General features: G+C 44.1%; 1 protein-coding gene across 1 annotated transcript; it reads left to right on the forward strand.

Moving 5' to 3' along the window:
* Positions 1–1216: 1216 nt before the first annotated feature.
* Positions 1217–3451, forward strand: CEBPB (CCAAT enhancer binding protein beta). The gene has a single exon (XM_013945043.2). The coding sequence runs from the start codon at positions 1488–1490 to the stop codon at positions 2472–2474; it is 987 nt and encodes a 328-aa protein (XP_013800497.1). The 5' UTR covers positions 1217–1487; the 3' UTR covers positions 2475–3451.
* Positions 3452–17516: the final 14065 nt, after the last annotated feature.

Here is a 17516-nt window from a genome sequence, read left to right on the forward strand (position 1 = left end):
TGCTTCACATTATTCTGAGAGGCAGTGTCATTTTCCCTGCAGTGCTAGGTCTTCTTTACTGAGGCGAAGGACACTCCTACTTCCTTTAATTATATGTTTTGTTTTAAATTAATGTCCTTTATTCTGGGGATGAATCACCAGCTTGTAGACAGGTAAATGTGGGAGTAAGAGAAAGAAAATATAAGTTTGATTCCCAAGGTGGGTGTCTTTAATTAAAACGGACATCAGGATTCAGTCTTCCTTCCCAAACTTACCCTGAGATTCTGAAAATATGTGGATTCCATGTTTCTATGCACGTATCTCACTTTCTTTCTGACTCACTTTAAATACAGCCTCCTTTGGTTTCAGAGCACAAATTCCCTATCGCTTGTGTACCCTGACAGTTGCACCATATCATGTAAAGTAAATATGCCAAGACAAACTTTAAGGCCATCATCCCTGCATGGAGAGGTGGGGAGGGAGCGCGCGGGGTTTGTTCGGCTTTCTAACTGCTCACAGCCGCAAGAAGGAAGCCTGGAGCAGTGCCGTGTCCTGCTCCAGCTCCATTTCACCGAGTTCCCTACTTGCTGTCGTAAAGTGGTTCGGAGCACGTCTCTATGGGACAGTTTTGCCTGCCAGTGGGATTTACTTAATCAAGCACTGGCCTGAGAATAACAGGATCTGTCTTCTATTTGCAGCTTTTTCCCTGCCTTGGCAAAAGAGCTCGGAAAAATCTCTCCTGCCTTGATTTCCCCAAGGGTAAAACGGGACCCAAACAGGATATGCACCCACCTCTGCACGGCACTTTCAGCCCTACAGCACTAAACCCTACCCTCAGATGCAAAACATCCAGCCTGTGCTGGCACCAAGGCAGCAGCAGCGTCTCGTAACAGGCGACGCTCGTGTGCATCCACGTCCCGCAGACCCTCCAGGGCCGAGCAGCGTCCGCTGGCATCTCTCGCAGCTTTTACAATGGCTCAGAAAACCACCCGGCAGGCAGAGAGGCTGCCCTGCTCTTCCTCTCACCTGCAGGACTGCGAGAGCAAGTCCCCTCCCTCAAAAGCCAGCCCTGTTTTATTCCGGGTGGCTAGGTACAGTCGCACACGCACACACCCCCAAGTGCCTCCCGCGGGGCCAGCGCCAGCGGTTGCGAAGTGTGCAGCGTGGCAGGCGGCCAGGCGCTGACGTTCCTGTTGCTATGGGATCCACCGCCCCTATAAATAACTGAGCAAAGGAACTTTCCTAAGTCAGAGACTTTAGGACACGGGACCCAGAACCAGATGGTCCGGAGGCGAAACACCGGCTCGAGCAGCACCAGCAGGAGCAGTAAAGCCCCGCCGTGCCGCAGGAACTGATCCAGCCCCGGTGGGCAGCGCAGCTGGGGGCCGTACCCAGCACCAGAGACTGAGGCAGGGTTTGGAGCCCCCCACCCCGACGGCGGCAGCTTGATCCTCTGCCGGGGGGGCCCCCCGCGCTGTTTTCTCCTCCCGGCATCCCCCTTTGCTTTCATGCAACGCCTGGTGGCCTGGGACGCAGCATGCCTCCCCATCCAGCCGCCCGCCTTTAAATCCATGGAAGTGGCTAATTTCTACTACGAGGCGGACTGTCTGGCTGCTCTGAACAAGCTGCACCCGCGGGCGGCCGGGGGCCGCTCCATGACCGAGCTCACCGTAGGGGACCACGAGAGAGCCATCGACTTCAGCCCCTACCTGGACCCCTTAGCATCCCAGCAGCCGGCGCAGCCGCCTCCTCCCGCAGCAGCAGCAGGGGGCAACTTTGAGCCTGCCTGCAGCAGCGGCGGCGGCCAAGATTTCCTTTCCGATCTCTTCGCCGAGGACTATAAAGGCAGCGGCGGCAGCAAGAAGCCCGACTACACCTACATCAGCCTCGCCCGGCACAGCCACCCCTGCGCCAGCCAGAGCCACAAGCCGGGGGGGCTGCCGGGCTGCTTCCCGCCCCAGATCGTGGAGACCAAAGTGGAGCCGGTCTTCGAGACCCTGGACTCTTGCAAAGGGCCCCGCAAGGAGGAAGGGGGAGCCGGGCCGGGACCGGGGGGCATGTCCTCTCCCTACGGCAGCACCGTGCGCTCCTACCTGGGTTACCAGTCGGTGCCGAGCGGCAGCAGCGGGAACCTGTCCACCTCGTCCTCCTCCAGCCCCCCCGGCACCCCCAACCCCTCCGAGTCCTCCAAGTCGGCCGCCGCCGGCGGGGGCTACTCCGGCCCCCCGGCGGGCAAGAACAAGCCCAAGAAGTGCGTGGACAAGCACAGCGACGAGTACAAGCTCCGCCGGGAGAGGAACAACATCGCGGTGCGCAAGAGCCGCGACAAAGCCAAAATGCGCAACCTGGAGACGCAGCACAAAGTCTTGGAACTGACGGCCGAGAACGAGCGGCTGCAGAAGAAGGTGGAGCAGCTCTCCCGGGAGCTGAGCACCCTCAGGAACTTGTTCAAACAGCTGCCCGAGCCCCTGCTCGCCTCGTCGCCGCGCTGCTGACCGCCGCGCCGGCTGCCTCCTCCCGGGCCGCGGCGAGGGGAGAGCCCGGGGGCGGCTGGTTTTGTTTTCGGTTTTTTGTTTCTTGTTTTTGGTCTTTATTTACGCGTTGGCGGAAGGCCCCGGCGCGCGGGCTGGCCGCGGGGGCCCCGGCGGGCTCCGCAGGCTGCTGGGCGCTGGGGTTATTTAAAACAGCGAGAGGAGAGCGAGGGCAGAGTGATGCAATCCTTTAAGCATGGCTGGGAATGCTGTGTACATGATGCAATCTCGTGTAACTGTCAGTCATGAATTGAGTAATCTGTTAAAGATGTTCCTACAGTTTTTTTTATTATAAAGAATAATCTATTTCTATAAGAAAATACATATGTATATTTTGGGATCTATGCATTCTTGCTACATTTGAAGCATTAATGAACAATTTTAATAAACTTTGTGACTAGGTTAAAAAAGTAGCTTGTTTTATTTTGAGGGCACGTTTAAAGTTAGATTAAAGACAGAACTGAAAGTCTAGCTGAATCTGACTCAATGCTGAGATCAGGGACCAGGATTTTTGTTGGTCTTTTGACTTTCTCTGTGACTCAGCAAAAAAAACAAGGAAAGAAAAACCAACAAACACAGGAGAAACCCAGCAAAGAGCAGAGCTGGGAGCTTTAGCCAGTTCTTGCTTTCTGCCTCTTTTTATTTCCTCTTACCACTTGCTTTAGCTGCTGCTTGGGTGTTGTTTGGGGAGGAGGTGTTTGTTTTGGGCTTTTTCGCAATTCTCCCTGTTCTTGATGTGCAGAGTGAGATATGCCGTCCAAACCATGACCAGTATTTGGCAAAGTAACTCCAAGTCTGAAGTGGGAGGGAGGATGAAAAAAGTAAGGAAGGAAGCTTGAAATGATGTTTTTTTTCTTTAAGGAGTGTCTATTCTCCAAGTTACGATTCAGCATTTTTTATGTTTGTAGTTTACAGGAATAAACATGAGAAAGAAAGTAGCATTTCTGTTGGATGTCAGTAATGTGGTCATTGCTCAGGAAGCTCGCATGAACCCGGCCAGGTGAGAGGCGCATGAACAACTCTCCCTAATACTTTCTCTTGAGACTTTTTAAAAAATGTTTCTAAAAACTGTGGGTAGAGTTTCTCTGTTGAACGGTGTTTGTTTACGTGTGCACGTGTGTTTGCTGGGGGGAAGCGACAGATAACGTGTGGGGGCGGCAGAGAAGGAGGAAGTTTGCAGGAGGCCATAACTTTGTTTCGAGGCTTTGCTGCCGCTGCAAGGAGCCCGGCTTGCCAAGGCCTCCGAGTCGTGTATTTCCTGACTCCCCACCGTTTGCTGCTGTGGAGATGTCTGTAAAAAGTGAACAGTCTCGAGCTGGTCGCATGGAAGGAGTTGAGCAAATGATCAGGTCTTACTCAGCATTTTCCATTTTCCTGTTAGGCCAAATTTAAGCACAGAGTTTTTAAATTCAGATTCCTAATGCCCAGCAAAAGAAATTTCCTGTCTATACTCTGTTTGACAGCTGAATAGAGAAGGGTTTTTTTCTTAAAAAAAAAAGTAGATTTGAATTTGCTGCCATATATTCCAATATAAAGAGCAATGGATAGCAGAAAAAAGAAAAATCTTGATTTTGATTGCTTTTTTCTAGTGTTTCTTTAAGCAAAGCCTGTGTTGTACTGAAGGAACTGTTCTACATTTTTGACACTTAAGATCATATCTTCCTCCGGCAGGTAAATCTCCCAGAGCTCTTACTAAAATTTGTTTTGCATTTCCTGCTCCCACTATGCCTCCATAGCTCCCGCCAGCAGCCGTGCAGGGGTAAAAAGTGAAGCGTTTGACCTGAAACAGATTTATCTCCTTTTTTGCTTTTTAGTTTGTACAGTGCAGTGCAGTCGTTTTTATGAGACCCTACGAATAGGTTTTTGTGGGTGAGCTAGCTGCTGCACCAGCACCACTCAAGCTGTTGCAGGCAGGCTAGACGCTAGCTCTTGCCTGGACTGTCCCTCGTGACGATGATTTCCCCAGCCTCCTGTGGCTGTTTATTCTGCTATTCTTCTCGTTACGAAACTGCTCCGCGTCGTTAGATCCTATTTTCTTGTTGTGCTGTAGGCCATGTAACGTTACCCAAACTTAGAAGTGCGTTCCCGGGCAGAGCCGAGTGCTGCTGAGGGCAGAGGTGCTGCAGGAGTGGAGATATCTGGAGATACATTTCTATTCTTCTTTATAAGTGATGGAGCCTCCATCAAAAGCTCAGTTTGTGGGGGCTGGGAGGCAGGGTAGATTGAAAGATAAGATGTACTAAAGGTATTTATATTTGTTTAAATTATAGTCCAGTTCTGGAGATAGAGCTCTGTCAGGCATGAATGAGCTAATCCCCGTCCTTAAACTTTGCCTGCCGCAGTTAACGAGAGTCAGAGCAGGGCTGTTGCAATTTAAAGAATGAAGTTTAAATTAGTGCTGTATTCCCATATATCTCTTAATTTGGGTTACAGATTTCTCATTCTGGAGGGAACTTGTGCAACTCTGAGTTTTCGTCAGACAGGAAAACTGAGGACATAAAGGCACCAATTTTACTCTAGTCTCAGAAGGGATTTGTGAAAGATTCAGAAAGAGAATTCCTGAATCCTTCCTTCTTAATCTTGTGTTAGCCATAAAACTTACATTTTAGGAGCTTTGTAGCACTTTTATATGCATAGAGGTCGCAAAATACCCTACTTTAAAAACAAACATACAGAAAAACCCCTTGCAATTAAAATATTTCCTAGAAAAAAATAGTTTGGAAATGAATCTGAGAATACTCCAAGCACTAAAGTAGACAAAAGATTCCAAATACCTTTTCTAATCACAATGGGGGAATCGGAAAATCCCTGTCCAAACACTGGCTCAGCTCCAAATATTGATATAGCTTCCCATTACAAATAAGATTCTGTTGACTGAAAGCATTACTTGGTGCATCTCAGCTGTCTTCTTACAGGATTTCTTTAACTTCTTTGTCCTAAAGCAACTCAGTGCAACTTGTGGTCGGACTTTGCAGTCTATACGCAAGCAAACCATGCAGAGAAGTTATGACAAATGACTCCAGTTTTCTGTTTTGAAGTTTGTGGAAGTTTATAAACACCATTTGCTTTGGGCTTTTCTTCCTCTTTCAGATTGTTTATTAACATGGACTGATTCATACAGGTCTTTCCCATTACTACGAAAATAACCAAATTTCCTCCTATGTAGAAATAAGTCTAGAACATCAAATCCCTACCATTGACATTCCATTTTCAAAGCATCTAACACTGTTTCATCGTTTGCTAGGTATTTGAATTCAATCATGTTTAGTTCTTCAAAAAAAATTATATGTACTATTTTAAAACAAAATAATTAAAAATACTGACAATTACTAATTTGTTAGCAGTTCTTCTATCTATTAATACAAATTATCATTTTCTAGTTTGCTTATATGCCCAAAGCATGTAGTAGCCCTTGCAGCTCTGACATTATGTGTTGCTTTTCCCACTGCCTTCCATTAATGACTCTTGGAGGATGCCGGAAAAGTTGCACTTTTTTCTATATTAATTGTTTCACTTCTATCAGATAAAACCACCCAAACTGCACACATACAACAAAGATTATTGGGCTGGGAGACTCAGTCACATTTGATAAATGTGTTTTTTTCCCCTCTCATCGAAATCCTACAATAGCCTTCAGCTATCAGAATTACAACCTGGAAAAGCTATAAGTAATGTAATTGATGCATCCTAGACATTTGTGCAGGTTTTACCTTTACAACTGCATTGCTAGAACAACTGTCACCAGTGCGGATGTGTATAAAAATATGAAGTTATTCTCATGCTAGGTAGTTTTCAAGCAATGTTTCACTAGCAGTGACCAGAATAAAAGTCAGTGCAACTTAGCATCTGCTTTAGTAAACAGAAAAATGTACATAAGGCCAAATTACACATCAACTTTTATATTATTTATGATGTTATCACTTAAGATACAATGACCATTGTCTTGCATTTTCTTGTCATTCATACCAACACCAAGTGAGTCTAAAACGCCACCAAACTAGAATGGAAGAGTTCTGCATTCAGTTATAGATGGTCATACAGTGGGCAGGGTAATGATGAATTTTGTTCTCTTTTTGCTACTGATTGATAATGCAAAGATATTTCTTTGACTGCTCTCCTGAGTGTTAAGACTAACTTTGCTTGACCTTTTTATGTTTAACTGTGGCAGATGTTTAATAGCCAGAATTCTAGAGCAAAACTCATGCCCTAGAAAATTTAAATCTATGTGTGTATTTTGAAAGGGTCCTATACAATCAGGAAATCAAAACAAGACTAGGAATATAGTTAACCAGACCCAAGGAAAGAATTCAGTTCAAATTCTGAATACTTTTTTTTAATCAATCAATCAAGTAAAAATAGAACTATTTGGACAAAACTGTACAGTAAATATGTGAGGGAATTACTTCTCCTTTGAGAGATAACCCCTGAACAGACAAATGAAATTATAAAAAGAGTGAAGTTCTATTTAAACTATTTGTTGTGACCCAGAACATGGCATGAGAGTCTAATCTTTGAAATATAAAGCTAAACTTTGGTATAAACTCCAAACTGGGATAATATCCTGACATTTTCTGAAGTTCCCAATTCTTTCACATGAATTGGGGCATGTTTTGACCCAGCCTGGGCAGATGAGCTGCATGATGTTGTGGTGAGTACGTAAACACCTAAAGAGATTAGATACGGCCTTGGATTGACATCAGGATCGTGTGAAATGTATAGCGTGGTGTTATCCTGACGCAAAACTACGTGAAGTTCCAAGCAAGTTTCTCTCTGGAATGACATCAGAACCGTCAGCTCAGAAGACAGGCGGATAACCCCGGCACGATCCAATGCCGGCACAACGGTATGTGTGAGCTGCGGCGCAGGAGAGCTCTCACGTTTGGCAAAGCCTTAATTCTGACTTGGTCGGTTTGATCTACTTGAAACCAAAATGCCTTTTGGGATCGTTTTCCCACCCGCTGAATTCTCTTAATGTTTTGCTTTGGATCGAAGGCTTCCCTTCCCTCCTAGATCAAAACAATGGCGATGCAGTTCAGAACTAGTATGAATGGGTTAATTGTGGCTGAAGCAAATGGATTTGCATTCCCTATAGGGACAAATATATCTAGTCCCAAACCTTCCTACTGGCTGTCACAGTTTCACAGAGCCAAATTTAACCTTCATTTGTTCTAAAATTTTCACAAATTTAGAGTATTTAGATCCAACAACTTTTTCAAGCTAATTAAAATCCAAGACATTGATCTATATCCAGTTTTGGCCTTGCCCTGTCCCATCTGCTCTTGCCCCTGTGATTCCTATATCACACATTACACAGCTATCAAAGCACTTTCTCAGAGTTTAGGGTATTTAAACCTGAGGTTTTATTTAGGTCTCCTTTTATAATTTCAAGTGATTTACAGAATAATAAATCCTCCAAGAACTCATGCATTCCCTCCATGCGGTACACTATAGAGCAGCTGGCCTGATCAGCAGACCTGCTTGGACGGGCTCAACTCCGTATATCGCGCCAGGCAGAGTAAAGGATGACGTTTTTGATAGAGGCTACAAAATCTGATGGTTCATATCGCCACATAAAGCAAGCGCAATGGCTTGTTTGTTCTCCATAAATACCTTGGGTTTACTAGTATATTGCAATAGCAGTTCATTAAGCCTGTGGTAGGTAGTTCACTGATGTTGTCTAGAAATTACAGTAACAGGAATCCAAGTCTCTTTCAAAAAACACAAAAATCCCCCTAACCCTCATCAACTGACTGTGTCCCTCTGCTGCGCCGGCTCACCTGCCATCCGGGTCCACTGAAGTTCTGAGGGCCTGATTTATATTTTGCATCAGCAAGCAGGGGAGCTTTGGTTTCAGAAATGCATGTCACGGTGACACGATGGGAAAATATTTTCTGTGCAACATGATGAAACAATTACTTGGCTGAAGTAATTCAGGAAGGGAATCACAAGAACAAGAGAAAGTGCCTGGAGCCGGTTTGCGGAGCAGGAGGGGAGTGCTGGTGGCTAGCTCGCAGCAACGCTGCTTTGCTCGTTTCCCCAGCCTTGGCCATCTAGACCATAACTCGGGGGTGGATGTTTCTGACAGCAGTTTGCCACACTTCTACGAGCCTAGGTGAAAAAGTAAAATACAGATTCTGTCTTTATTGTTTCTTGAAATACAAAAGGCCAGAAAATGAAGCCAGAATGTAATTCATCAGGATACTTAAGGATGTCTAACATACAAATGTACAAGGAGCAGAATAAAATCTATGGGATAACTTGACACCACCAAGATGAGTCAATTAGAAAAAAAAAATGAGCAGAAGTTTGGTTGTTAAAGGAATGCGGGCTGGACCACGGCCACTTACACTTAACTTCAGCACACAACCCCAGCTTTTTGTGCCAGCTCTATAAAGATAACTTTCAAGCAGCATTGCTTTCCTGCTGTTGGGTTATTGCTGACTGGTCATGGTGGCAGAAAATATTTCTGTGCTTAAAGTTAAGAATGGAGCTGATTGCTGGGTTGAGTCCCTAAATCTGAAGGAGTAGAAGAGAAGGCAGAAGTCAGCCCATATGACTTTAGCCCTTGTGTACACAGTACCCTTAAACACTTTCAAAGCAAATTATATAGCTGCAGAGTTAATGAATGCAGAACACTGACTTAATTTCTGAATGCAGAAATTAAGAAGCATGAGACTAATACTGAGCTTTGGCAAAAGCATGTAAATCGAAAGACACAGTTTCTGTTCCTGGTTCTTTCACCAGTTTATCATATCTTTAGATTGTCTGTTAGCCCCTAAATGTAATAGAAGTTGTATGCACATATGTGCGTCTCTAGTTACGAGTGCAGTTGCCATAGCTGCAGGTGTATTTGCCTATTATATATTTAGATCCTGATCTTACACATGTGCTTCATTTTATACATGTAGCTGCAGTGATTTCAGTGGAACTATTATTACTCGCATGTGTAATGATAAACACATAGATCTGTATTTACATGGATGTATTTACATGGATCTGTATATACATGGATCTGAGCTCACAACATCTCTGGGAAAATTTTTGTGTCCTTCTCTGTTTTACAGTACATGCCCTAGTAAATTTTGAACACTTTCATATCATATGGATTCAAATTCTAGGGGGCTGCCTGTGCACATGGGCTGATTCGGCAGTCTCTTTCTGCGCAAGGGGAGATGACAGTGGCTTCAGCATTTTGCACTCCCCAGGGAAAAAAGCAGCTAACAGGTTGGATGCTGCCTATGCTCTAACAGCCATCTGTGGGCCCCAGTTCAACAAAGTACTTCAGTGAATGCTATACCTGAGCATAAGCAAACCAATGCTGAACACAAACTTTAAAGTTTTGCATGCGCCAAGTGCTTTGGTGAAACATGTCCTTCCAGAGTCAGAAGTGGCTGCCAGGCCTCTGGATTATTGCTGGGATGCAGCTGTGGCAGGGGCATAAGCCCAGGGAAAGAAAATACAACAGAAAAACTGGATGTCCAGAAAGACGGTGAATAAGATGCACCCAAACAGGCCAAAAAAAAAAAACCCCTATTTCTTCTTACTGTGCTGGAGGAGCCCATTCAGTCTGTATGTTGGCCAGGTCTGGCAAGTCACAATTTCAGAGCATGGTGTTAGTACCTGGCTGGTGATCAAAGGATTCTTAAGCAATAATCCACTCCACATCAGCAAGAGCTGCTGCCAAGAATCATGGACTTCTATGGGCTGGAAGACAACTGATAAAGCAGACGCTGAGAAAAGCAGGGGTTCCTGCACTAGGCAATCTGAGCGCTACTAATGGCTACTGGAAAATGTTATTTTTATTTTATTTTTGCAGTCGCATAAGTCTGATTCTCTAGAGGCTCACAGTGACACGGTGTTTGTAGAAGGCTTTTTATGGCAAAGCATTTTATTTAGATAAGCAGATACTTTACAGGGGAAAACCACTACTCCTTGGTAGTTCTTCCTTTGTCAATAATGCATACGAGTCAATTGTGCCCTTGTCCAGAATTAGCTCCTATTAATTTTGGCTTGTGGATTATGTTGCACTCAGAATAGGTGGGAATGATGAAATCAAACCTGTTGTAATACAATCCTGTGTCTAGTTCTAGGGGATACAGTTCATGAGACAGGCTGGCAATTTGGAAAGGGTTCAGCAAAAAGGACTAGAAAGCAGATCTCAACATGATGAAGAAGCCTTAAAAGAAGGAAGTGATGCCAAACAGCACACGGTTCTGGGAAGGCTATTGCAAGCTGCGGCAGTGATGGGAACCATTTCCAGCAGACAGGCTAGGGGCGCTGAGCTATTTTCCCACTGACCTCATGGTAACATGAAGTGAAAATTCCACTCCAGTGTTTTCTGCCAAGTCTTTAAAGGCAAAACCTTACAAATGGCTCCTGCTCTTGCATTTTGCATTAATTCACTAGCAGGTGCTCTTCTGCACGAGCCCTGCAAAAGCTTTATTACCAGAGGTATACTAGCTATTAAAGAGCCATAAGCTTAAACTGGTATTTACTGTAGGACTGTGCCTTTTTATTGCACAGAGAGAGGGAACTCCCTTCTCAGCCCTCCAGGTGGTCCCTCCAGGGCAGGGTTGAGGCACATTGGTGAGAAGGGGTGGGGTGGGGTGGGAGAGGCTTTCATTGCTGCCCTACCTGTTCTGGGCATAAATTGAAATGATCAGTCTCTAAATCCTGCCAATTAGGCATGCTTTACTGGCATTAGAGTCACTTTACAATGATAGGTACAATTAAAATGTTTCTCTTTAAAAAATAAGGCAAAATCCTGCTTTAACAAATTGAACTCCCAGAGCAGGGGTAGCAGAGGGCTGGAGTGCGTGCTGGAGGCTACCTGAGCTCACCCAGCCAGGCAGGAGCAGGGCAGCCTTCTGCAACACAGGGTGGCTCGGGGACAGATACCTCCTAGTGTGCTTGCGTACCCCCTTCCACCAGGGACTGTCTATTAGGGAGCCCATGGAGTAGGTCTGGAGAAAGCAGTCTGCAGTATCCCCCCCTTCTCCCCATTACTCTACTGCAGCATTCAGGGCAGGATTAGATGCAGAAAAAAAATAGTGGTAATCCTTTCCAAGGCTCCACCTGCCAACAAAGCTCCACCTACTTGGGAGAGAAAATTGAGATACCTTTCAGAAGACTATGACACTGCTAGCAAAGTTAGTACTTGTGCTCTCACTTCTGATCAACAGGTTCCTAAAATGAACAGGGCAACCTGGACCTCTCAGAGCAATTACTTCTTGGTTTCTGCAGACTGTGGCAGACATTGGTCTATTCTTCGCACACTGCTCCCTCTCTAAGGGTTATCTTGGTTACTACAAAGTCCAGAAATTATAGGGTTGGTTTTCTTCCTTAAAGAAAAAGTTACCTTATGCAGCATGTGCTTCTGCCTAGGAAAATACCAGTGCACTGTGCTGCCATGCAAGAGCACAAGCTGGTTTCATCCTCATCTGCATTCAGTGAAGAAGATGACGACTGTCTCCCAACAGCCCCATACTCCTTTCTCATGAACCATCCTCATAACTTAAGTGTTTATTCTCTTCTTGTCCAAAAATAAGATATCAGTGTGCCCAAGCTTTCCAATCCTCACTTGCTTCAAAACAGGCTTTATCCTGAGAAGGGTCTGTCATTTGCACTTGGGGCATGAGGAAGGCCTCTTTAGGAAATGAAGAAGACAAATGGGAAGATTAATTATGCTTGTCAAAAACATTTCATATTGCATAAAGCCCACCTGTAAGGAAAGCTGCTTTTTATTCTCTTATGTCCTGGGAACTCTGGCTGACCCAGCCTCCTGCATCCACAACTTGTCAAGATCCACAGTTGTTTACAATCAAGTCACTCCTGGGTACAAATTTAGGACCAGAGAAGCCCACTTACAATATGCTGCTTTATAAATGCAGTACTAGAGTCTTCTCTCAACTAAATACGACCTTGTCTTGAGAGGAGAAGGGAGGTGAATGTGACCGCCAAATAAGCACTGCACAGAACTCACTCTCAGGTAATCTGTGCTCTCCTCCAGCCTCCCCAAAGGGATTAAACATCCGCTAGGGATCTCAGGAGGGCTGCCCAGGGAAGTACATCGGTGGGGCCTGGTGTGGTAGAGGAGCCTGCTACACTTGTTCCGTGCTAAATGTCAAACCTAGCTGGTCACTTTTCAGCCTCTGCTACAGAGACTCTGCCCCATATTAATTAGGCAGGAATGATGACTTTGTGGTTCTGGAGCAAGGAAAGTGAAGTTCTGTTTCTGGCATTGCTGCAAACTTGTTTTATGATCTTGGGCAAGTTACTTCACCCTTCAATGCTTCAGTTCTTTTATTTCTAAAAAAATACTTCCCAGATATGGGAGAATAGAGGAGGGTATCTGAAGTATTATTTGTTTAAAGAGCTGTGAAATGAGATAAGAGACACTGACAATACCATTTATTCATTAATTAAAATCTACAGTCAATGTTAAAAATATGAATGCATCAGGCAGGGAAAGTTTTCATTTACCTTTGTAGTGTCTGCTCTTGGGACAGTCTTCTGGTGGAAATAGCTGGAAGCACAATTGTCCCTTGCTCTCAGCACTTCCCAGGCATTAACATGACCACATAGAATTTGGCTTATTATATATGTAAAATAGGCAGATGCTATTAGAAAGTAATTTTTTGACCCAGGGAATAGAGAAACCTATCCCGCATGATGACATCTCCTGCAGAGGCCATATTTCTATCATGCCTCATACTTTTAAAGGTGTCTGAAATGACCTGCAAGGTTGGATTCTACCTGCTTGTTTCTCCCTTGAAATCTGAGCTCTGTGTTCACACAATTTCACTGATTCCTCAGCATTTTCCTTTCAAATTCTCTTCCCTTTGACAGTCTGTAATTCCTGATGTTGGTGGGTATAGTCACAGTTTTATTAAGTACCTAATAACATGCTATTCAGGGACAACATGTCATGATAATAAACTGCCCATGTAATTTTGCCTGACTCATCAATCAACATGGAAAAGGAATGAATGGTGTTCATAAAAGTACCTTTAAGAGGCTGACGGAAAGGTTTAACGAACAAAGAAATTAGCAGTGTTCTGCATTGTTAAGTATTTTGCAGGGCAGAAAATTAATTACCACTGAGGAGGACGCACTCTCCTGGAAGGTCCACGCGTGGCCCATTACAGCTGGTTTTGCTTGGTGAGTCCTCCCTTCGCAGCTGTAGATTCACTGCGCATGGGCACAGCCACAAGGGATCAAGCTCCGTGACTTACCTGAGTGAGCGAGCAGCCCTAGTGTGAAATTTCCTCTTGAGCAGTGGCCACAGCACCTTTGGAAAAGCAGGTGAAATTAACTTTTCCATGCAAAAAAACCCCCACATTTTTGCAGATTATAATTTTTACCCTTTTACTTTTCATTCTTGCAATTGTATTATTTTAGATGAAATGCTAAAAATGGGTCTCCAGTAAGCCATATAAATCCAAAGCCTGTATCTATCCCAGACTGATGATCTGAGAGATCTGGCACTTACGCTTGGGGCCTTCTTGCGCAGGAGAAATTGCACCCGTGAAGAGAAGGCACATTTCCACGAGCTAAGTGAAACAGAAAGAAATAAATAGTTCCTGGTGCATGTAAGCCTGAAAGTGCACAGGCGAATTGCCACTGCCAAATCCAGCTCTGTCCAAGCCTGGGTGAAAGGTCAGCCCTGAATTAGGAAGCAAACGATCGAGTTACCGGCATTGCAGCAACTGAATCAACTCTCACCGACCGATTGACTAAGAAAGAAGGATATCATCCCTAGCTATTGGCAACTGTCTTCTCATAATTAACCTTTATTAAGCTGGTCACCTCCAAACCAAACAAACTCCCAGTTCAGTTACAAATATAAAAGACATCAATTAGGTTTATGTAAGAGTCTTGCAAAATATGAAATAACAAAAGCTGCTACCAACAACAGCAGGAAAATTCATCACCCCGCAACACGCTTGCTTCTCAAATGGACAAAGCCTGACTATTTTCAAGAAATTACGTCTTGCCTGGTCACAACACTTGCTCTGTGCACTTGCTGGGGGGGAAGGGGGTACTGCTGGCATATTCTGTTTATCTAAATCTGACAGCAAGACTAAGGTTGGCATTTAACTGCATGAATCACCAACTACTGAAATTTAAAAGCTTGCATATGCAAATCACTAATTAAACGTATTAGCATAGTCAGTTACCCAAACTGTAATCTTAATCGTATCTCCAAGTTAAGCACGCAATCACACACCCATTTTGCAGATTTGCATTTGTGAGAATGGTTTCCTGGGAGTGAGGTCCAGAATCTAGACTAATAACCAATTTTTCCCCATGTAGCTCCAGAAAGGAAAAGAAAGAAGTGAGAATACGCTGATTGTCTTCCTCTCCCACGAGTGATGGGGATTTGGACAAAATCAGCCCTGGTGTGGAGAGCAGAATGACAATGGAAAGGGCTACACGGTGAGTTATGCATGCTTTCATTTAATCCAGTGCCCATCTTTGTGACTCCTTTGACCCAAACAGCATGGCATTTCCCTCTGTTAGCAAATAGTCAGACACAGGAAAAGACTATGTGCCAGATTTTGACTTTATTTACATTGAATTAACTGAGATTAGAATCTGAGACTAGAAACTTTCTTTATACAGTTACAAATAGCTATATTATGCAGTTTTAAGGGGTTAAGAAAAGGAGGAAATCATAACCACAGAAGTCATAAAGGCAACTTATCCCAAGCCAAATAGTTTTGTTTCTAACGCAGGGCTTTAATTATAACATGTCATATAATGATGACATAGTGCTATAATAGGCAAATATAATGCATTAATCTGATATTATATTTTGGCTTTAACAATAGGTGCAGTGAACCAGCCTTAGTGGATAACTCATTCAGAACCTATCTGCACACTCCACCTAGATACTTATCTGCCTCTTTAATTAAGTGGAGGGAAACTTCTTGAGGCCATACCCATAAAGCCAGTCTCTGATGATAGCAGAGTTACTGGAAGCCTTTGGTAATCGCTTACACCCACGTATTGTGGTTAGCTTCCAGCTCTGGCTCTTTCCTTCTCACTTTGGAGCCACCTATTTTCCCCAGTACAAATCTAAAACCAAAAAGGGTAAAAAAGACCCCAGTGGGTTTGTCTGAGCACACACCAGCCTACTGTCATCAGCCTCCTCAGGACTGAACGAGGCTTCATATTGCAGGAGTGAAAAAAAGAGCTTCAGCAAGTTTTTCTTTTACCAGTATGTTTCTTGAAAGGGCAGCACCAAACGGCATCAGTGAACACAGTACAGCCAGGGTCACCTTTCCCTAATGCAAATGTCCCAGATTGTCCTCGGCATGCACTCGCTGCGGAGAGATTACAGCAACTGACTCCAGTGGAAGCAGGACTGGGCCTCCTGGGATAAGATCAGCCTTCTGATTCAGCGGGTGCCGTGTGACTTTGCATACACTGAAAACAACCTTCGGTTTTGTTTCTTCAAGCATAACGAGTTTGTAGGATTTGCACACTAAGCTAAAAATAAAATTTTAACTAAGATACTCATTTGGAGAAGGTGGTTTTCTGAGATGCAGTGCTTGCTGTCTATTAGGAACTGCTGAAAGAAAATGCCCTGCTCTGGTCCGTTTAATATACAGAAAGCACAAAGACCAGGCATGTAAACAGAATCTGAAGAAAGCGCCGAGGCAGCGATCTGGAGCGCACGCGAGATAATTTTCTGATGTAACAAGAGCGTAACAAGTGCTACCGTCCTTGTATCAGAATAAGGAGAGCTGACATGAAGCTCTTACACTTCAGTACTGGCTCAGCCACACAGGACGAGCACAACTAAGATGGCTCCACCGCTTACCACCTCCCTTTCCTTTCGCTCTCCCCCTGCTGCTTACTTCCTTACTCTCCTCCCATCTTTCCAGTATGAAGGGGTCTGCTAATGACCTTTGAACAGATCAGGCTGGGAATGTCACTGCAGAGCTTCTTAATTTTATGGTGGCGCCTAGATAATATGGTGATGGGTACTGAAATGCTGAAAAACAGACAGACAGATAGCTAGATAAGATTAGATATATAAGTAATTTAGCCAGTCATCATACAGAGCAGCTGACACAAGTTCATTTGTAAAGCCAACTGCTAGAATTGCTTTAGAAGTCCTTACATTTTAATTCTGTTGAAAGACAGACCTTTGATCTGAATTGTTTTGGTGGCATGTACATTATTTGAATGGAACTTCACCTGACCGGGTAATACCAGACCGGTCATTCCTGGCATATTATTGTCACAGGAGAACAGTGTACATGCAAATCCATACCTACCGGTAGCTCAAGGGCAGACAGATAACTGAGCATCATGGTACAGATACAGACTGAAAGCATGATCACCACCTTGTGTTGCTGATATGCAGAATGAATCATGGCTAATAAAAGGCTCAAACAGCCATATGTATGACTAAACGTTACCCCAACATGCTTTTAAATCAAGCGTGTCCAGAAAATAAAAGGAGAGAAATTAATAGATAAGTGTTATTGCTTCTCTTTTTTTATTAATATGTATGTATTTATTTATACAGGGGAGGGGAGTGGGGATGGAGAAGAAAGAGAAATAAAACTGACCTGTCAGATTCACTGTTGTTAATAAGCAGTTTTATATTGCAACTCTCAGGCACTAACAAAACACGAGGATGTTTGTATTGCATTCATCGTAGGGAAAATTATTTGTATTTACTTTTTTTTTTAATTTGGCATTAATAAATAACTCAAAGACACTTCCTAGGGCAGTTTATTTTTGAAGTGGATTATTTGTTTTATCTCTAAATCTGGGGCCATGCTAGTATTTCCCAGTACAGAAGGGGTAAGAGTGTTAATACAGAAGTGTAGAGTTCATCAGTGTTTCTCTGAGTAGCATTCACCCCAGCACAGACATTTCGCGCCACTAAGTCCCACTAAAGCAAAAACTGCTAAATGCATGGATGAACCACAGATAAATGGTTGCATGTCTTAATTAGTGATGGATGAGGCTCTCAGAAGATTCTGT

This window comes from Apteryx mantelli, chromosome 18 (genome assembly GCF_036417845.1).
Source record: "Apteryx mantelli isolate bAptMan1 chromosome 18, bAptMan1.hap1, whole genome shotgun sequence".
In the NCBI taxonomy this organism is placed as follows: Eukaryota; Metazoa; Chordata; class Aves; order Apterygiformes; family Apterygidae; genus Apteryx; species Apteryx mantelli.